Source organism: Chiloscyllium plagiosum, unplaced genomic scaffold (assembly GCF_037043375.1).
Source record: "Chiloscyllium plagiosum isolate Xiang-an unplaced genomic scaffold, Cpla_swu_hap1 HiC_scaffold_17, whole genome shotgun sequence".
NCBI classification, from domain to species: Eukaryota; Metazoa; Chordata; class Chondrichthyes; order Orectolobiformes; family Hemiscylliidae; genus Chiloscyllium; species Chiloscyllium plagiosum.
In genome coordinates, this window is record NW_028270155.1 from 25,913,897 (window position 1) to 25,936,875 (window position 22,979).

Here is a 22,979-nt window from a genome sequence, read left to right on the forward strand (position 1 = left end):
CTTAAAGGGCATGACATGGTAAATGCTGAAAGGATTCTTCCCTTCATGGGAGAGTCTGCTACCAGACTGCTTTGTCTCAGAATAAAGGAACACCATTAAGACAGAAATGAGGAGAAATTTCTTCCCTCAGAAGGTTGAGCAACTTTGGAACTCCTTGCCACAAAGCTGTGAGGTAGATAGATTCCTAACGATAAGGGGGGTATCAAGCATTATGGAGAAAGGTCAGGAAGATGGGCATGAGGAACATTGAATCTGTCATCCTGTTGAATGGCAGTGCAGGCTCAAATGGCCAAACAATCTACTCCTGTTCCTCATTCTTCCTATTCCTCTTCCTCTCTATTGTTTCTCAGAATATATCTAATGATAAAGAATGTCAAATTGTCACATGAACATAATCTGTGTGTTCGCAAATTTACACCCCATCTCTACTGAAGATGCTAATTCTTACAGGAATACAATAGAAAACTGTATCCATGATGTATAATACCTGATTTGTTTTGAAGAGTCATCACTTGACTTGAAATGTTAACAATGCTTTCTTGCCCAGATGCTGCCAGACATGTTGAGTTTCTCCAGCATCCTTAGTTCTTTGTTTTAGTATATCCACAAAACAACAACGTCCAAATAGTCATTGTTAACATGTGAAGGAGGATAGTGATGACTAGCAGTATATTCAACAATGAAAAGCAATTGAGCTCCAATCTTGTTCCCATCAATATCCACTTTAATGTTTTTTCTCACAGAAGTTACTGGAAAGCCATCAAGAGAAGAAACTCATCTGATTTTGACCTCCTTAATAAAAAGAAACTGAGGCAAACAATAACTAGCCTGGCTAAGATCAGGCAAAAATGACTGAAAATACGAACATGGACCCTAGTGTTCTGTTCAATGTGGGATGAAAATCAATTGGTTTTGAACTTTAATATGAACTCTACAAATCTCTGCATTTTTTTCAATACATTTGTTACCCCGAAGTATATAGGTCTTCCACCCAACAAGGTACTGAAGGAAGACTAACACCTACAGAACTGTGCCCATTTCATATCCACTAGCTACTGATTAGTAATGTATTTCGAATACACTAGGCATGGCATGTGCTTAAGTGATACATGCATTGATGAATGATTGTAGAACAACTTAAAGACACTCATAAATAGTTTCAATAAATGTGATTTTAGAGTTCAACATTCATGTTATGATATTACCTGTAAATTCATTTAAATTTCTTAACACATTCCCAGTTACAGTGAATGTTCTCCTTTGTGGGTGCATGTTTTCCCATTTACACTTAGTTATCTAAAGAAAAACAATATTAGTGTTATTAGATTTAACTCTGAGCACTGAAACAGCTGCATAGTTTATAAAATGTATTTGGAATAATCTAACAGTGCAGATTCTACATTTAGTTGTGATGGAAGAAAGATTCTTTTGTTATTCTTTCAAATCAAAACCAGAATAAATTAATTGTGAGCTAAAAGCAGTAACTACCAGGAGAAAATACTATTTTTAGTTGAATGATATTCTTTAGACACCAGTTTACTTACACCAGTTTTATTAATGTTGTGTTTGTCAAAGTTACATAATAGGTTTTAACCATCATAACCCTATTTCTGGTAAAATAGTTTTTATTGTCAAGTTTTAATACACCCTAATACATAAAGGCAAGCAGAACCCAACCATTTTTGTTAACATGACAAGATAAATTAGATAACATTTAATCACATGAATAAAAATTAAATTTGTACAAACCGAATGCAAATTGCAGTCATTTCATCAGTTTTTCATGTTCAGAACTATTTCATATTCATAATCTTCAGAAAAAGACAATTTTCAACACCTTTAAATCTATCATTTATACGGCCACTTGAAAAAAATTGTACTTTTTGTCGTGCTTCATTTGATAGGTTGCATCAAGATTGCCAGTATGAAAAGTAACACCAATTTTAACTTAGTCAATTTGGAAATTTGCTCAATTAAAACAACTGCTGCTTTTGTCAGGTGTAATACAACAATGGAGAACATGTTTTAATGAGGAATCCAATAAGAGTACGGTCTATTCAAGGGCAGTTACCAGTAAGAAGTAATAATTACAAGCAACCATTGTATACCTGCCATATAGAGACAAATTATAAAGATATACTAGTTTATTTTGCTCAAAAGCACAGGACTGAAATCAGCAAACTTCTCTCCAATTCAAATATTAGTGTTCAGGCGAAAACAAAGCATTATGGATGCTGGGCATCTAAAAGCAGAAACTGTTGGAGAAGGTCAGCAGTTCTGGCAACATCTTTGGAGAGAAAAATAGTGTTGAGATTAATATGGCTTTTCTTCACAATTCTGAGGAATTCCCAAGGAAGTCACATTGACTTTGAAACATTCAGTCTATTTCTCTCTCTACAGATGCTGCCAGATCTGCTGAGTTCCTCTGGCACTTCAATTTTATTTCAGACACTGGTATATTCAATATTGAAACCAAGTTTTATGTAAAACAAAATGTGTTCATGCAATACATTTTTCTGAACTGTAATCAAAAAGCAGAAGTGCATCAGTTATATAGATAATCTAGACAATGATTTGTATCAATATATAGCAGTTGTACTGGTTGCACATTAGCCTTAAAGTTCAAATAGATCTCTCAATTAAATTTTAGGCAGCTATGTTCCTCAAATTCCTGGATAGCAATAAAAGCTGCGACTTGTATAATTTAAAGCATTTGTTAACACCAAAAAAAAGATTATATTCAAGTAAGGCAATATGGTAACATTATTACACAAAATCCTTTCTGAAACACGAGTGTTTAATTCTAGCCCCAAATTTCAACAAAGCATGTTAAAGTTCAAACATTATTAAAAGGAGTCTGTAACCATCGGTCTTTTGCTTTTTGGTGGGTGTGGGCCAAAAAAGAATGACTAAATTCTCTTTAAAATGTTGTTTCATTTTTAACTTACACAGCCATCTAAGTGACAATTTATCTGCTCCTTCACCCCAACAAATGTCAAACAGAGATCAGCTTCAATAAAAATTTGAGATGTTTCAGAGACGATAGTTCTCTATTTTTGTCCCTGCGGATAACATCCTTCTTAGTAGCAACAGAATTCATATCAATTGATACACTGAATTGCAAATGCTAATCTGAATTCCCACAATTTACATTACATAGCAACTGGAAAGAAAAAAATTGCTAGGAGCAGCAATATAAATACTGTGGGGCTACAGGAGTACACCAGAAGCTGGGAATTCTTCAGTGAGTCACTCATCCACTTTTTCAGGCTTGTCCAGAATTTATAATGGATAACTCAGGAGTGTGATGGAATACTCTCCAATTGCCTGGATGGATGCAGTCTCAACAATACTCAAGGCCATCAACATCATCATAGTGTTGCCGGTATTGGACTGGGGTGGACAAAGTCAGCAGTCACACGACACCAGGTTATAGTCCAACAGATTTATTTGAAATTATAAGCTTTCGGAGGTTCTGCTCCTTCCTTAGGTGAAGTGGACTGTAACCTGGTATTGTGTGATTTCTGACATTAACATTATCCAGGAAGCAGCAGCTTACTTGATTGACACCCCAGTCACAATCTTTAGCATTATGCAGCATCTCCAGAATGCACTGCAATAGCTCATTAAGGTGCCTTTGACATAATCTTTGGCAATCTACAAAGGCAAGGGCAGCAGATGCATGGGAATACCATTACCTGCAAGTTCGCCTCCAAGCCCCATATCATCTCAACTTGGAACTATCACCATTTCTTTAAGGTCATTGGCTCAAAATCATGGAACTCTTTCAAATTGCACTCAGGGTGTACTACATCCCAAGGACTGTACCAGTTCAAGATGATGGCTCACCAACATTTTCTCCAGAGCAATAAGTGCTGGTTTAGCCAGTGATCTGCACATCCCATGAATGAGTAAAATGAAATAGAAAGTTCACAGAGGTGAAACAAATCTGAGCATCAGTTGGAGATTAATGGAAGCTGACAGAAATAAATTAAATCCAAAGAGTACAACTGAGATAAAACCCAATATGCAGTTGTGAATAGGGCAAGAGGGAATGGCACCTGCAGAGAAGCCTGGAATCTAATGGCTGAAGGTCATATATCTGAATAAATATTTGGAGGTTATAGAACAAAAAAAAAGTTATAGTGATATTTTTACGTGAGCACACGGAGTTTGTGATCTCTGTTCTCTCCATATCTTGTATTGTTTGGCATCTGAAATACAAGGACAGGGGCAATGGGATCTTGAAATTTAAGCTGGGCGATACTTCAGACTTTTCAACATTTGCTCATTCCAACAAGGCTGAGTACCAGGTTTTCATTTCACATGTTGAAGACAGGAGATTATTTAAGGGTGTGAGACTAATCACTGGCATTCTTCCTGCCAGAAAATGTTATGTCACACAACAAAAAGTACAATGAAAACAGTAAGAAAAGGAAATGTGATAAAGGTCCCAAATGTTATATTATTTGGTTGAATAAAACTATACATATGGAAAATTAGTTAATTTATTTGCCTCCATTTTTAGTTGCCTTCCTCAAAATATAAAATATGCACTGTTTTAAAATCCTGGTGTTAAATAATATAATAGTCAGCACTACTGCTTGTGTACACATCTTGTTTAAATTTCTATTTCAGCATTAAAGATTCTAACCACACTTTAGAAAGGAACACATGTCCAGCAGAGGTCCTTTTCAGCACTATAACTGGCTTTGCATTGAAACATGCCAGAAGAGGCAGAATAGGGGCACAGTGATTAAACATTGCATTACAGTTGACGTTTTGGTTAAAACTCAAGAAAAATACACAAAGGTATCAGTATAAACGTCACCACCATAAAAATCTCAAACATTTTTCAAACAATTCAAACACAAAGTTGTACGGTCTATACAATACCACAAAACAGCAATATTGAACCCCACCTTTTATCTTTTATTACAATGATACTGATGATCAGAAGAAAATAGAGACGGAACATGCACAGTCAAATTTAAACATTAAAACCTTATTTGGATATGTCAATTGCAAAACTGGTGCATACAAATAAACACTGGTGATCGACTGACCACTATACAATAGAAGGTATAAAACACAAATGAATGATTTTCTTTTTATTTAAGTTACACATTACATTCACAAAGTTCCTGATTGTCAGAATGATTATGAATGATGTCAGAATGAAGTCAAGTTATCAACAAGCTAAAATGTAAAATAATCCTTGTTACCCTGTTTGATATGAAAGAACATTAATGGTCACTTTACATTGGCTGCCCAGTCTACTTTGAGTAAATACTAAGTGGAAAATTAAAAGTAGCTACTTGATAGTACATATTTCAAGTACAATTACTGATGAAACATAATTCTTTGCAAGGTAAAAACATGCAGATGTTTGTGACTTTATTGTTTCATAGGAATGAGTGGAAACATATTATGTACAAGGAATGTCATCAGTGAATAGATTAGATATTTTGACAGGCTATCAAAATTTGTTGGCTAGCTGAACAGACTACAAGAAACTTTTATTTGGCCCCTGTGTTATTTAAAGGTGATTTTGTGTGATTTTCCTCTTCATTACACACAATAATTGTTCCATAAGTTCTTTGTGTTATTTGAACTAGAATCAACTCTTCACATTTCTGAAGTAATGTTGGCTGGCTGCCAAAATTGGGGAAATTCATGACCAAGTGTAAGACAAGAAGATGGTCCAATATATTGCAAGCAGCTTCATATAACAAAAACAGTGGATTTGATACTGGATTCATTTTACTCAATGCTGATTAACTCTTAAAATTGTGCAGAGTTACTTCCTAAAAATCCACTCTGGATTAAATTCTGGTAACCTTAAACTGATTACATCACATGTTTAATCTCAGGTGAGGATAGCATCACCATTCATCCAAAGAAATGGTTGCTACAATACCAGCTACTTAAAGAAAACAACACCTTTCACACAGCACAACAGATTATTTTATATTTTAGCTTTAAATGTAAAGCTATATTTAGTATAAAGCATTATTCATGTATTGAATAATCACAATGCAAACCTGAAGTGATTCACAGGAGCTGAGGTTGTTCTGTAACTTAATAGATTTTAAATCCTTCTACCCTTTCCCTTCCATTTACTCCATTTTAATACTATACTAAGCAATACTTATCACTTAATCTCAAGTGGTTGACTGCTGCTAAAGGGATATAAATGCAACTAGTTATAGATAAACAGATAGGACTTTTTCTACCATTTACTTCAGCTTGCATTCCAATTGTCTATGCGATTTTAAAGTTGTTTTATTTTCAACTTTGTATGAAGTTAACTCTAAAACTATTGAATTGAAACACAAATGGTTGATTGCACAAGGTGAGATGCAGTTTCTCACACCACTCTATTGCTTTCACTCATTTATATCCATTAACTATTATTCTGTTGTGCATGGGAATTCCAATAAAGTGTGAGCAAATGCAATATGACAAATTTACAGTTTATTTTAAAACACCACAATGCACTAGGAGAACTCTTGTATTCACAAGCTCATTATTTTTGTCTCCAGTGCTTCCAATTTCTTTTAAATGGAATACAATAACTTAATATGCTCTGAGAAACTGTTGCTAGTGTCACATGTGAAATACTTAGAATGGTTAGCCCCTCTGCCATTTTGCTTTTACGGCTTCATTATAACACATTGTGTTATCAAAGATTTGTAGATATTCTGAAGTTCAGTATTGCTTCAGCAAAATATTGGTACTTTTCATAAAATTCTGACTATATTAGGTAACTATATTTGAGGACTACTTCCATTAGACATGTTAACAAGTCATACTGAACACTGAATTAGTGTGCTGTTTTCTTCCATACAGAATGTAGTTCTGCTTTAAATAATTCAGCAGCATTGTTTTATAATTTATATTAACATTCAGAATTTTAATTACTACCACATCAAAAATGTGAATGAAATGACTAAACATCACATTATTAAAAGTTAACACTGGTCATTTGTGCACAATTAGACTGCCATGCCTTGCCCTGTGCAGATAATTGTCAATTATTCAACACAGCCTGTGCAGATACATGCATAGATGGAAATATAGCAAAGTACATTATAGCTCAACCACCAGTTATTTTCCTATTCAGTGGTTTCCAATATAAGTGCTGGATATGCAATATTAAATTGATATGGAGACAAAATAGTGTTTAAGTTCACAGATGTATTTAGGGAATGAGTGTGAAAAAGATCCTTAGGCAGCTGACAATTTTGGAGAGGGTTGCTGAATCAACAGAATCTAGGTAAGTCTCATGATTCTGTACTCTCTCAAATGATATACTTCGCACCAATGGCTTCAATGTACAGAATTGCTTCTATATTCTTAAAGGCTGGCTAAAGAACATTACTGACGAAGGCTTGTGTGAAGTCACTTGTTTTATTTCCCACCCTATATCATCTTAGCTGAGAATGAGATAATGATAGCTATAATAAAGATGACCTACAGGTGCAGCAAGCTATTAGGTAGGCAAATGGAAGATGAGCCTTTGTTGGAAGAGGATTTAAGTTCTGGAATAGTAAAGCCTTCCCTCTCTTCTGAGGGGCTTGGTTAGATCACACGTAACAGTGCTGTGTGCAATTTTGGTCCCTTTCTCAGGAAAGGTATTATTGCACAACGGGAGTAAGGAAGGAAGTTTGTCTGAATAGGACTGTCTTGTGAAAGATGTGGAGCAGACTAGGTCAGTATTCTCTCAAGTTTTAAGGAATGATAAGTGTTCTTTTTGAACATACAAAACATTTAAAGGGTAGACAGGGCAGGTGCAGGTGAAACGTTTCCCCTGGATGGTGAGTCGAGAACCAAGAACACAATTTAAAATTAAGGGATGTGTCCTTAAGGACCAGATGAGGAGATTTTTTTTTACTCAAGGGTGGTGAACCTTTGGAGCTCTCTACTCCAGAGGTCTGTGAAAGCTCAGTCTTTGACTATATTTAAAGGTAACGTTACCAAATGTTTGATTACCAATGGCATAAAGGGTGATGGGGATAGTGAGCATATGAGGCGTTGAAGTTTTTGTTCAGCATGATTGTATTAAATGGTCAAGCAGACTCGATTGGCTGAATAGCCTGTTTCAGCCTTTGTTTCTATGATACAAGGGAAGAAAAACAGTTTAAAGAGAAACTGGGAGTGTGCAAACTAAAGATGAACTATGTAATGTTAACTAACTGCAATCTAGTTCAATTAAAATTAAAACAATATTTTTGTACAAGGCATTTACTTCAAAATTAAACTGTTATGAATTTGGACACAGATCAAAGAAGTAGCTCATACTGCTGTCCAATGATGGTGAAATGTTACATATAATGTGTTTATGGCTATAGGTATTGTGTTGTAGATTTGCACCTCTCTGGAGATTATTGCATGACTTTTGGGTGGAGTAGATTTTCTTTTATTGTGATACAAGATGCATCATAATTCAACAGGCTAGTTAGGTCAGAGGACCATTTCTTGTTCCATGATTGATTATGTGAGCAAATCAATATGGGAAGTGACTGTCCCACTCACATCACCTTTATTGGTCACTGTGACATCTCTTTGCTGTTGCTCGCTGCCTGCTGACACCACCTTCTCGAGGTGCCATGTACAAGCACCCCTCGCCCTCTCCATTCCCTGTCCACTGTTACCTGCAGCCCTTAGGCTCAGCTTGCTTTCTTTCTGAATGTGGCACTCACTGCACTATCTAGTGGTGGTCTCAGCAATAAATGCAGTTAAATGTGTAAAAGATAGATAGATTACTTAGATAGATTATTTAGTGTGGAAACAGGCCCTTCGGCCCAACAAGTCCACACCGACCCGCCGAAGCGCAACCCACCCATACCCCTACATTTACTCTTTCACCTAACACTATGGCCAATTTACCTGAACTGCACATCTTTGGACTGTGGGAGGAAACCGGAGCACCCGGAGGAAACCCACGCAGACACGTGGGAGAATGTGCAAACTCCACACAGTCAGTCGCCTGAGGCGGGAATTGAACCCGGCTCTCTGGCGCTGTAAAAGTATGCAAAGGTACACACTTCTGTCTTTGGAAAATTTGCAACTTACTATTTTCAATTTGTTCCCAAAAAGACACTTTGTTGAAGCTTTTTATCTTGCTTTTCTCAGCACAGTTAGGAAGAACTAGCAAAACAAAGGAAACAAACACAAGCTGTATGAGAAGAGTGTGCTGATTGATTGGCAAGTGGAGTCCACTGGAGACACCAGTTACTTATGGCTATAACTGACAGACAGTCATGTCTCCACCACAGCATACCTGCCAATAATTCAGCACTCTCCATACAATGTAAGTGTTGCCTGTCTTTCCTATAGCTTTGTTGGAAATTGTGCTGAGTTAAAGATGAAAAGTTCAAATAAAATGGGTCTTTTTCAGCAATATGTAAATTCTATACGACCAAATGACCATTTTAAAAGTACTGCTGCAGAGATTTGATATTCTGATGATTTAATGATATGAAAAGTATGTTTTTTTAATCTCATCTAAATCTTGTAGAGGTAGAAGTTAGAATAAGTGTGCTTGTGAGATGTGACAGGTAAATCATTTTATAAATATTGTATTTCAGCCAGGGATTTAGCTTACAGAGAATGAAGCCCAGGAGGTAAAATTCTAATATTATTCTGCACAGATTTTATGAGATCTAACCATTGGCAAGTTGCAGAAATGTTGGGTTTCACATTATTAATTGTGATGACAAGGCTTGGAGTGAGAGTTTGGGGTAAGGACATAGAAGGAGCTCAGGTCCTAAAATTAGTGAACTTGATATTGAGTCCTGGAGGCTGCAAAGTCCCTAAGCGGAAAACGAGATGGTATTTTTCCAGATTGCACTGAACGTCTCTGGAGCAACACAGCAAGCTGGAGACAGAGATGTTGGACAGGGAACATGGTGGTCTATTGAAGTGACAGGCAACAGGAAGTTCAGGGTCATTTTTGCAGACAGAATATAGATGCTGTGCAACGCAGTTGACCAGTCTGCTTATCATCTCCCACAATATTGAGAAAACCATATTCTGAACAGCAAATACAGTAGACTGAATGGAGTGAAGTGCAGGTAAATAGATGCTTTACCTGGAAGATGTAATTAGGGCCTTGGATAGTGAGGAGGGAGGAAGTAAACAAGCAGGTGTTACACCTTCTGTGATGGTATCGGAAGGTGCTGTGGATGGGTGGGAAGGTGGTTGGAGTGGACCAATGTATCCCAGAGGGAATGGTCCCTGGAGAAGCTGATTTGGGTTGGGGCAGAGGGGAGCCTGCTGGCATGGCAGCTAATGATTCTTTGGATGTGGATACTGGTGGAGTGGTAAGTGAGGACCAGGATCCAAAGTGGGAAACCTGGCTAATTTCTTCTTGCTAACCTAGGGGTACAAAGGCTAACTAGTACTGCTGACCTAAGGTCAGATAACATGGTACATACCATGGTTTGAAGCAAGGATATTCATTGCCTGAGTAGTTCAGTCAGAGATTGAATAAATTCACAAGATAGAGGATATGATTTGTGATCTATTCTGCCCAGTGTCTGCATTTTGTTTTGGTGTTCTACAAAAGATGGGGTGAAACAGTACGTGACATCTGAGACACAAACTCAAGTCAAGTTTGCCCATTTAAATGAGCCTCTGGAGAATATTTACTTTTATTGCAACAGGATATATCGCAAAGTGCTGAAGAATTAACTTAGTAAGCCCAAGGAAGTGAGGCCAAAACTGCTTCAATGCATCTGTAAGGGTGGACTAAATGAACCATAAGATATATCTGATTGTTCCATATAAAGTGGTTTGGGTTCTTAGCAAGCTTTGTGTTGAATACAAAGCAGGCATCAGAAACACATGGAGAAAGCAACAAGGGATTGTTTAAGATAATACATGAAAGCAAGTTATTCTGGTGATAAAGACTGTCTTTTCCAAACTATCAGTACGTTAATGGCCTGGAGAATTTACCATGGGTTTGGATGAGTCTCGATTCAAGTTTGAAACATACCCTGTGCCATTTTGCAATCAGGCATGCACAATAAATTAGCATAGATGCCAGGGTTCTACCAAATAAAAATCTTGTCGATCATTACTTCCCTCATGTTAACATAGAACTTCAGATGTCAAACACACTCTTACCCAAATGTTTTGAATGAGAGGAAAGCTGTGCCAATTTCATTCATGACGACCCTTCCACTTTCCTTTGTGATAATTTTATTAAAACCTAGTTGCCAAACCTTACAAAATCAAACCAATGAGCTCACTAGGCTAGATTTTCCAAGGAATGGCAATCACACAAAAATGGGCACTTTGCTCCTTAATTTCAATCTAACAAAAGAGGCATAGGCTGCCAGGTGGGTAGGGGATAGAGTGCCAAATATTGGTGTTCAGGGTGTTAGGGTCCAAGGCAGGCAGGGTAAGATCAGGTCCTGATGATGGTCAAGATCTGGGGAGGTGAAGTTGGTGGGGTGGGGGATTGGGGGGCAGTTGAATATATACTCAGGAGGTACACTAGGTTTTTAAGTTGTTTAATTTTTCCCAAGTAAATATTTACTTTACTGCAATGGAACTCTCTCCATTTTCTGATTTAAATTGATACTTTTAGAACGTTCCAATTAACAGGAAACAGCCCAGTGGAACCTTCAATTTCTCAGGCAATTGTCTCAGACTCTGCTATGCTGGGATCCCATAGGATCCCATCTATGCCACAGAAATTACTTGCCCAAATTTTCCAATGGTCAAGCAACATTTTATATATGGGTACTGTTACATATCAATTCCTGGATATTTATCAAATCGACTTTTGCTCAAGATAGTCTTAGCTTTTGGTCACAAACCTTTAAGGCAACCAACACATGAAATCCGACAAGTACAGTCAAATGTGAAACAGCACAAAACACTTGCTGCAAGATTCACTTGATAGATTGATGGTTTTATGAATTGTTCTGTTGTATTTATAAACAAGGAAAAACTGCTTTGTGATTAATGCAGGAGTACATTTATAAATGGTCAAAATGAACCACGTAGGAGAACACATTACAACTCCAGTTATGGCCTTTGCAAAAACATATTTATTGAAATACCTATAGGCTTCACTTCACTGGAACCTAATCCTAATCGTAAGATTCACCAAAGCAAGCAGTGGCTTTTAAAATCACAATTGAACTACTTTCCAAATAATAGTAATTCACAAAGCCAAATGCAACTGATGATCTTGATTTTGTAATCTTGTGCAATGAATATTAATAGTTCAAATTACAGGGAAAGGCAATATACACTTTGCCTGTATCCTATAGCTCAAAATCTGAACTTTTCCAAATTAAGGTCATCATCTCCCTAATCTATATGCAATTAGAGTAACAGCTTTGTGGTTGTATTGCAATTTTGATTACAGTTATTGTCTGTTGCTACCTTTCCCACCAGCACCTCCCCTACTCACCCAAGGAAGCAAGGTTTTATGAATAGCCACACAGTTTTTCTAGACCTGGTGTGTCCAGAGTTATACACTTCATTAATTCTGGTTTAACTGGTCAAAGTGGAAGTATGAGTGGTCTAATGACACACTTTCTTGTTACTACCATTGCCACGTTGGACATTGTAAGTAGTTTTAGGCAATACTAAGTAAGTTGGCAGTACATATGTAGGGATAACGAAGAACATGATAATATAAAAGATAGGCTCAATCTCGAATGCAAGGAGACAGTGAGGTCTGCAGATGATGGAGATCAGAGTTGAGAATGTGTTGATGGAAAAGCACAGCAGGTCAGGCAGCATCCGAGGAGCAGGAAAATCGACGTTTCAATCCGGAGCTTGATGAAGGGTGCGGCTGACCCACTGTGCTTTTCCAGCAACACACACTCAACTCAATCTAGAATGCATGCAACTTAAAATAAGGGATGCAAAATGTTATGTCCATCAACAGAAATCAAGGAGCATACATCTCACAACAGAATATCGCCTTCTGCACAAAAATATATTTGAATTTCTCATATTGTTTTGTCTTAGGAGTTCCTTTTCATATGCTTGTGACATTTTATTCATTTTTTAAAAGATGGCAAAACTTATTTTCAATAAAAGAGGACTTCTGTTTAGGAAAACCTCTCTATTTAGGTAACCAAAAATAAGATTACTGTATTTTAATAGCAGACACGTAATGATCCGTAATGCTGTTAAAAGAGATACCAACCAATTTTATCTCTGTCTAAAATTGCAGAGTTATATCAATAGTGGTTAAGCATAGTACAGGAGATGTTGACACATCAGTAACACATTAACTTTCAGTAATTTAGAAATCTGTCAGAGCAAGTAGCTTTACACTCCATTCATTTCCCAAACTTCGGCAGAGAATATCATAATTTGAAAGTTGTACTGTACTATTGAATTTTGGAAAAGGATTGTATTCATTTATAATTTTAAGAGATGATGTCCTTAAATAGGTTTGTTGGACAAAGCAGGGTGTTGAGCCCCTTTTCTATTAAGAACCAGCTACTTTATGGTGATTGTAAGATTACTTTGTTTAAAAAAGTCAAGAATCATCTCTGAGCCCCACGGGTTGAGAATTATTTCTTCATGGAAAATAGAAAAACATAATTCATGAACAGAGATATTTTTCAGCATGTAAATCCCTGTCGTGTGCGTTATATCCACCAAAATAGTTCAGCAAGTATAGTGAAGTTTGAAAGAGGTAAATGACCTGCTTTTCATTGTTCAGCTATCGTTGCAATCAATAATTTATCTTTCGTGTGTGGCACAGTTACCAATAAGCACCTAGCAACACCACATTGAGGTAACCAGTTTAACAATCAAACGATCATCTGTTATTTAACATGTCTGTGCTGGAAGAGATAGCAAGGAACTATACATTTTCCAATTCCCAATTCAATGAAGCATGGCTCGGATTGCTGAGCTGAAGATAGTTAACTGGCAGTTCAATGACTTATTACATGTGTTATCTCTCTAAAAACAGAAAGCAAATTTCAAGACTGGTTCCATTCTCCAACGAACCTCAATGCGGTACATTTCACATATTTACCTTTATACAAGAAATTCATTTATAACCAAGTCTGATGCTACAGTACTAGACGCTTGGAAGGGTTCTTTTGGTCCAATGTTAGTTCTTAAAGTCTATCAGGAGTCATAATAATTATGCAAAGCCCTGCGCTGAAGAGAGTTATAAAGCTTGAACACATCTCACTTTAGAAGACATGAAACTATTATAGTGAGGGTCAAGCCATTTGTAAAAGTTATATATTCTGTCCATAAACACTCCAATATTTTGCACATCCTAGAAACTAATTTTTATTATTTATGAACGTTTGGGAACTTAAATGTTGGCTTGATTTTGGGAGAAAAATGTGAATGCTCATCTATAGGGAATGTTGCTGAACAGAGAGACCTTGGAGTGCAGGTTCATAGCTCCTTGAAAGTGGAGTTGCAGGTAGATAGGATAGTGAAGGCGGCGTTTGGTATGCTTTCCTTTATTGATCAGAATATTGAGTACAGGAGTTGGGAGGTCATGTTGCGGCTCTACAGGACATTGGTTAGGCCACTGTTGGGATATTGCGTGCAATTCTGGTCTCCTTCCTATCGAAAGATGTTGTGAAACTTGAAAGGGTTCAGAAAAGATTTACAAGCATGTTGCCAGGGTTGGAGGATCTGAGCTACAGGGAGAGGCTGAACAAGCTGGGGCTGTTTTCCCTGCAGCGTTGGAGGCTGAGGGGTGACCTTATAGAGGTTTACAAAATTATGAGGAGCATGGATAGGATAAATAGACAAAGTCTTTTCCCTGGGATTGGGGAGTCCAGAACTAGAGGGCATAGGTTTAGGGTGAGAGGGGAAAGATATAAAAGAGACTTAAGGGGCAACTTTTTCACGCAGAGGGTGGTACGTGTATGGAATGAGCTGCCAGAGGATGTGGTGGAGGCTGGTACAATTGCAACATTTAAAAAGCATTTGGATGGGTATATGAATAGGAAGGGTTTGGAGGGATGTGGGCAAGATACTGGCAGGTGGGACTAGATTGGATTGGGATATCTAGTCGGCATGGATGGGTTGGACTGAAGGGTCTGTTTCCATGCTGTACATCTCTATGACTCTATAATGGCAATTGCTATAAATGTTTTTTGCCTTTCACTGGACTGAGGGCTTACAAACAACAAGACTCACAATGCACTATTCTACAGGATACTGCGCAAGCTGATAAAAATTATTTTGTTGGTATGTTACTAGAAATTGATGCATTCAGCTAAAGTAAAGCAAAGAACTACAAATGGGGACGATCTGAAACAAAAACAAATTTACAGGGAGATTCAGCAAGTCTGACAGAATCTGTGGAGAGAATGCAATGCTAACATTTCAAGTCCAGTGGCCCTTCTTCAGAACTCCTTCAGTTCTGAAAAGGAGTCGCTGGATTTGAAACATTAACTCTGTTTTCACTCCACAGATGCTGCCAGACCTATTGAATTTTGCTGGATATTTCTGTTCCTGTTTCAATTCATTCAGATATCTCATTACATAAAACAATGAAAATCCTAAATCTATGAAAAGATAGCAAACGTTAACTAAATTTTGTAATTTTGACTGAAACTGTAGTTCACCTGTTACATTGATGAAGGGAGGGAAACTTCAGTAAAGAAGTATAAATAGTTTTAAATATACCATGTTAAATATTTAGATCAGATGCAAAAAGCCTTCTGATATAGACAAATGCCCCAGTGATAATTTCATAATTTTGTATTTCTACAGGATCATAGGTCAATTTAATGGATTTTACAAAGAATGCCACAAAATAATTGGTTGGGATACAAATTTTTCCAAGCTGCAAAGATTCATGGAAATTGATGCAAAGATTATTGCCCTATTTTAAATATAATTATTAATGTCTGATAAGTACTTAGAAAAAATCATACTAAATATCAAAAACACTTTATAGGAATTCTTTAATGACTACTGAGCATTCTTAAATTGAATAAACAGCTTTACCTGCTTACGAAGATTTTGTCAGCTTGAAGTTACATGAACAGTACCAATGTGTTTTTGGAGGGTGAAGGAAAGGAATTAAAGATTGAATAAATTTTATATTTTAATTGTATAAACACAAATGCAAAAATGGTCAAAGTCTGTGAAATGGAGAAATGCATCTGTTATAAACAGTATATACTTGTTACTTTGAAGTCTGTCAATGCAAATTACTGGATAGCGTGTTCTTTTTTAGTGTAACAAATAAAATCAAATTCACTGGAATAGGCAGTGGTACACATGCAGTGGTATAGCTGGAGCTGGATAGCACTGATGTAAAATCTCTGATATTGGAAGCTGTTATCTTAACAAGGCTGCTTAATGCCTCTCCATCCAAATTCAATTTCTCTCCCTTACTGATTGGGCAATATCACTGCATCTTATACTGTATTAAACTAATTACCACTGTTGAAGAATGAACATTGTTGTCCTGTTGTACCTATCCTTATTCTGCTTTTAACATAATTAAATTAGAAAAGTTAAAAAAGTACATAATTCTGATGTGAAATTATATTGGGGAAATTATATTATGGCCTAATATACAGCAGCATGTACATTGTTCCTGTTATTATGGCCAATCATGCTGCTATAATGTGCACCACAAGCTAACTATCCTAGAGGTAATTTAGGCTTCAATTGTTAGAACAAGAATGTGTGCTCTTTAATAATGATAGCATAGAACACTTATAAGGCAATGATTTTTGTGGTATCTTACCACAAACTTAACCTGATAATATTGCTCAGGTTTAATTATAAAACAGATGCTCAAGTAATAATGTTTAACCATTTTGTCAAAAAACACCTTTAGAACGCAGTTTAAAAAAAAGTGATCTTCAATTTTCCTTCTACTTTGTTTCTCTTATTTCTCTCCCGTCCTGAAGTTACTGATTCATAATGGAGAACAAATCAGCAGGTGTTAGTCACGCTTTGGTATCTCAATTACATGAGACTGTGCAGTGAAAAACAGCAAATTATTTCACCATGGAGGCCTAACTCTTGCAAGCATGTAATCCAAAGGCACACTTCCAATAGATCAGTGAAGTTTAATCACAGGGCTAGAAAGTTAAGCGGTTTCTTTTCCTTTTTGCCCCAGACATGCTGAAGCCAAATGTAATCAGGCCTGCATGTCTCAACACTGAGAGGAGAGTCAATTAGACAAGCTCCGCATTTAACCGTATTTACAGCACAAATTCAACATTGAATTTAAACAACAAACTTCGTTTTGTTTCTGCATTTGACAAGATTGCCTAATAAGTAGCCAAAACACTGTTCTCCACTGTATGGAGGTCAATGATTCATCAAGATATGTTATCTGAACATCAGTGACTCAAAAGAAGCCACAAAAGCAAAAAAAGATTATTCCACATGAAGAAATGTACATCCTAAGCAGCTTTAGCATTGTGCAATGCATGGATACAATTGTGGTGCTTAGCTACACAAAACTGAGAAGTGCCAAACTCAATTCTGTTGTTCTTTTCTATGATGCTCTACACTACGTTAACTGGTGTAAACTGGGGCAGCAAAGAAAGATAGTATAATTGTTCTCTATGATTTCCCCATTCCTAGAGATAAAGCTGGGAATCAATAATGTTGTGCGTCTTAGTCTTTAACCAATAACACTTACAATAATCTGTGCATGCGGGCACAAGAATGTGAATATATTGACATTGGAAGGGGGCATGAGCAAGGTCGAAGTTAAAGCCTTATATGATTAATTAAGTTGCTAGCATTTACTGCCTTAGCTCATATAAATCAGAATTAAACACTGCAAATTATATCTTCTACCAGAAGCTGCAAGAGAACACAAGACTAGATCCTTGAACAAGCCACCACATTCAGAAGAAATGCAACTGAGGAGGAAAAATATAACATTGAATACTTGTCAGACTGTAAGGAGCCTTAGGATTTAATATATTGAAATCACCAACTACTTTATCATTCACTCTTTCAGAATACTACATGTGATGAATAGACAATTACATTACAATAATTATTATTCAAAACCACTCCTATGTAAAATCTGTCCCACTTGAACACCAAGGAAGCACCAGAGACTTGCAACTTACACACAAAATAGAGAATTCACGATAACTTCAAAAATAGAATTTCATCACTAGTGGGGTAACCAGATAACTCTCAGCACCATTAATGTAATATTACAATAACCTGTTTTTATATAGTGCTTCCTACATTCAGAAAGATGTCTCATTTTATTTGACAATAAAGGAGCATAGTGAAAGAAATGAAGGTGGTGCAATGGGGAACTGGTAATGTGTGCACAGCGAAGAATTTTGCTCAGGTTCTTGAAAGCAAGAAGGGTGGTGACAATGGAGAGAGAAATGGATAAATCATTTTAAAGGCCATTGTGCATTGCCTTTAAACAATGCCTTGAAAAAATAATTAAAATAGTAAATATTTTATGTACAAATTACATTAGTGTACTGGCAGCAAAGTGTGATAGCACTGAGGTTTTCACCTTTCAGTGCAGTCAATTCAGAACTTTAGTTCCATGCCAAATTGTGTTGTGTGGAAATAACTTCTGTGGTACTGAACATTACAGGTAATGTTATTTAACAGGAGACTGACAGGAGTCTTTTTTTTATATAGCAAATGTAAACAGCTTCAACTTCAGGGTGTAATGTGAAACTTTACAGTAGAAATGTAACTTTCTTTGACTAGTCTATTAATTATTTTGAACCAGCCAACTATCCGTTTTAAATATTGTTTTGAAACTTAAGTGTTAATAACAAATCTAATTCTAACAGTAACAACCTTAACTGATACTGTGACATAACCATTCAAAAACACTTCAACATTACAGCAATTCTCTTCAAAAATCAAGAGTTGTCAAATTTAGGTTTCTATCAATATTTCTTTCACCCAGTAGTTCCTTCACCAAAAAGTGGACTTTGGAGTCCAACAGTTGACACAAGTTAAACTCAAAATATAGCCATTTTTGGCTGCTGGTTTTTAAAGTTAAATTTTGCTTTAACAAGCGTGAGCTACAAAAGATAAGTTAATATTTAATGTAACATTTTGTATTAGAACTATTGTTTAACATAGTGAAAAAATAAAACTGACTTTACAGCTTAGATTAGAACATTCAAAAGAGAACAGAATTCATTCTAACTGGGATAGCAACTATCTCCAGAATTCTGCATCAGCTCTGCACTTTTTGAAACAAGTATCTCTTTTTCAGATTTGCACTTACTAAGTATTGATTTCAGATTACTTTATATCAGAAAGCTGAAGATTTGGTTTAATGCCTTGTAATTTAAATGCTACAGTTAGAAATACCATAACTGAGCTTTCAGAACATAAGGAAAAAAGCACAACCTTTCTGGTTCACGTTAAAATGTGTGCAACAATGCATTGCCCTTGCAGGGTACGTTTTAACCGTTACCAATCTGTAACGAAGACAAAATATCAGACTTTGCAAGATTATCCCTCATTTTGCAATATATAATGTTTGGTTTAGAATTGGGATCACCACTGACCATTTGCATTATGGTCCACTTGGACCTACAGAGGGAATGCGTATGCGAAAAAGACCTTGTTGTAACTGTAGCCTGAAAAGCTTGCAATTTGCAATACGCAAAGCTGCGCAGCCTGTTCGCCGGAGGTCTGAAGGGAGTAATGGCTTGGTATGATGCCAGGTTCCTGTGCTCCTGCGAAATTCTCTGACAAAGTCATACTGTGTGCCTAGAAGTAATGAAAAAGAATGTCAACTGCTGCTTTTACAGGCACCATTCAAGAGGGTTCATTGACTTCATGGTGAGCCAAACGTTCTCCAAAAATAACTACAGTCAAAATCTATTAAAGCAAAAACCGAAAGTCTTGCCACTTAAAACATCAGAGAGAACACTTACAATGGAGGTTCTTTTGTGGTAACAACCCAACAGATGGTCAGTCTTCATAAAGTGTACCACTGTACACATTCTTATTTTCCATGCTAATTACTTTAAAGTAACCTTTATTACATTTACATTAAAACCCAAAATTTAATTTGTGGATGATTTAGATAAGCAATGGTACTTTTTAAGTGTGGCTATCAACTTCTTTCAAACCTTTCCCTTAGTTGCTGGGAGGTGAATAAAGTAACTGAAGTTTTCTTTATTCCTTTCCCCAGAAGGACTACACTTCTGCATTGTGGTTCTCCAATAACTTAGTCAAATTTAGAATGCATGCTGTATACCACTAAGTGTGAAAAGAATCCCAGTTTAGAAGTCACCATGCACTATCTTGGAATATAGGATGTTGCTGCAGCAAAGTACTATTCTGAATTTTGAAAAAATAGGTCTAACCCTAACTTTCAATCGCCAGAAACTCACCTGTGTCCAAATCGCCAATAACATAAATGCTGGCACCAATGGGCACAGCACCATACACAAAAGAGGAACTTGTTGGGATGCACAATGATTGATCATTCAAATATATCCATCTGTAAAACAACAGTAGAGACTAAAGTCACTAAAGGTGTGATTAGGGCTGTAAGAGGTTGTTTTGGTCAACTTAGTATGAAACATGATATTTGCAACATCTGACATTTTCTTTAGTGAAGCATTCATAGCTTGTTTTAGTGCAGAAGTACAATAAAACTTCATTGATCAAATAATAAAGAAAGTTCCTTTTTGTAGGTTATGCAACGATTCAATTCACAGCAACTAACTGATGTTGGATAAATTTATGAGGGTGTATGAAAACATAACAAGAAATTGGAACAGCTGTAGGCCATTTGGCACTTTTAGTCTGTTCTGCCATTCAATAAAATCATGGCCCAACTGCAATTCCACCTTCCCTCACTATCTCCATATACCTTATTCTTGATTTGTACCATTACTTATAAAGATACATACTTCTGCATTTTTCTGGTGATTCCCATTAACAAAAGAAAATTAACGGTGAGAACACTTCTGGATTCCATTAGCATGACTTACTGCAGATGGATTTTTACATTATTCCCTATCCACCTTCACACTGACTGCCATATTCTAACTACTTACACAGCTAATTTAGCACTGGAGAATCGGAAGGCACAACATGCCAAATACTGCCATTGTAATAAATGCCAGTCTGCATATTTTCAACTGCCCCATTCCTGTGGGAAATGCCAGTTTGAATGCTGTCTATCTACTTAAATCTAGTTATGACGAATAACATTTTAAGCTCATTTGTTCATAGAAAACTTCAAAGAAGCTTGAAGCTACGTACTGTAATACAAAAGACAAGACAGAGAAAATGGTGAGGTTTTTGATGCTATAGTAGTACAAATGCATATATACAGCCAATTATAACATTTCAAGGATTTGTTTAAATGTGAATGGGTAGCACAGTAAAAGATTATATGTTGTTTCTGGCATTTCAAAGAAATCATTATTGTTTGCAAGCACTCTGAATAAGTTGCTTGTTTATTTACCTGTTTGGTGTTTATTAAATTTACCCAGTGGTTTATAACCGCTGATATAGGTTGTCATGATTCCAGCTCATGTTAACACTGGACAAGTGGCGGCACGGTGGCACAGTGGTTAGCACTGCTGCCTCACAGCGCCAGAGACCCAGGTTCAATTCCCGCCTCAGGCGAATGACTGTGTGGAGTTTGCACGTTCTCCCCGTGTCTGCGTGGGTTTCCTCCGGGTGCTCCGGTTTCCTCCCACCATCCAAAGATGTGCAGGGTCAGGTGAATTGGCCATACTAAATTGCCTGTAGTGTTAGGTAAGGGGTAAATGTAGGGGTATGGGTGGGTTTCGCTTCGGCGGGTCGGTGTGGACTTGTTGGGCCGAAGGGCCTGTTTCCACACTGTAATCTAATCTAATCTAAATCTAAAGTCAGATCCCAGAGCAAAATCTGGCTTGTTAAATCCTAACTTTGTTTCTTTAAACTGTGGAGGTCAGTTACTGAACACATTTACACGAGCTAGCCAGTGTACTTTTAACGGAGGAGAAAGTGAGGACTGCAGATGCTGGAGATCAGAGCTGAAAATGTGTTGCTGGAAAAGCGCAGCAGGTCAGGCAGCATCCAAGGAACAGGAGAATCGACGTTTCGGGCATAAGCCCTTCTTCAGGAAGGCTTCCTGAAGAAGGGCTTATGCCCGAAACGTCGATTCTCCTGTTCCTTGGATACTGCCTGACCTGCTGCGCTTTTCCAGCAACACATTTTCAGCAGTGTACTTTTAACACAAAGAACAAAATGTTTATTAAACAAGAAAAACATGCACTATACTAGACTAAGTGAAAGATTGGAAAGTATTTAAATTCATAGTTATAATTTATCCAGTAATACCCTTCGTAACATCCAAACCTCTGTGATGATTTACTATCTCCACACTAAAGCTCTTTGCATTAAAGCTCCAGCACCAAGCCTGCTACAGCTGCAACCAAATTTCCTTCCTGATAATTTTGATGGATATCCTCATGCCTCTGGTGACTCTCCTCAAAACACACAAAGCAAATTGCAAACTGAAATAAACTATTATTTTAATTTCAGAGCAACTACTTGAGTTCCCTCAACCCAAAATCCAGCAGTCCTTCACTCTCTGGCATACCTTGAACTTACTTGACTGACCTTATGGGTTGTTCTTCCTTCCTCTTTATGTCACTGAATCTGTCACAAAGCAAAAGCATTTTTCTCTACTTTTACTTTGAAAAAGGCAGGGACCGTTCACCTCAAGGGTTTAAAACCTCACTAGAAAGCATTAAACAAAACATTAAATTGCCCCATCAAAAATAAAATTATAAAAGTGAGTAACCATCTTCGCATTTTTTTTAAGCAGGTACATACAGTTTAAGAACAGGGAGATTATGTTGGAACTGGACAAAATGCTGGTTAACCTACAGCTACTGGACAAAATGCTGGTTAAACTACAGCTACTGTATTGTATGCAGTTCTCAAATCTAAATTTTAGAGGGGGGGGGGGGAAATGAGATAGCACTGGAAAGGTTGCAAGATGTTCCCTGAGTTGGAAAGTTTCA

The 22,979-nt window shown here is 36.9% G+C and overlaps 1 protein-coding gene across 1 annotated transcript in view; it reads right to left on the reverse strand.

Annotated features, from left to right (window-relative positions):
• Positions 1-4,528: 4,528 nt before the first annotated feature.
• The window catches only part of gan (gigaxonin), a 128,370-nt gene continuing 109,919 nt past the window's right edge, over positions 4,529-22,979 (reverse strand). The window contains exons 10-11 of the mRNA XM_043706668.2: positions 20,343-20,452; positions 4,529-19,713 (exon numbers count right to left, since the gene is read on the reverse strand). Coding sequence (XP_043562603.1) covers positions 19,517-19,713; positions 20,343-20,452 — 307 coding nt within the window. The 3' untranslated portion in view covers positions 4,529-19,516. The remainder of the gene's footprint in view (positions 19,714-20,342; positions 20,453-22,979) is intronic.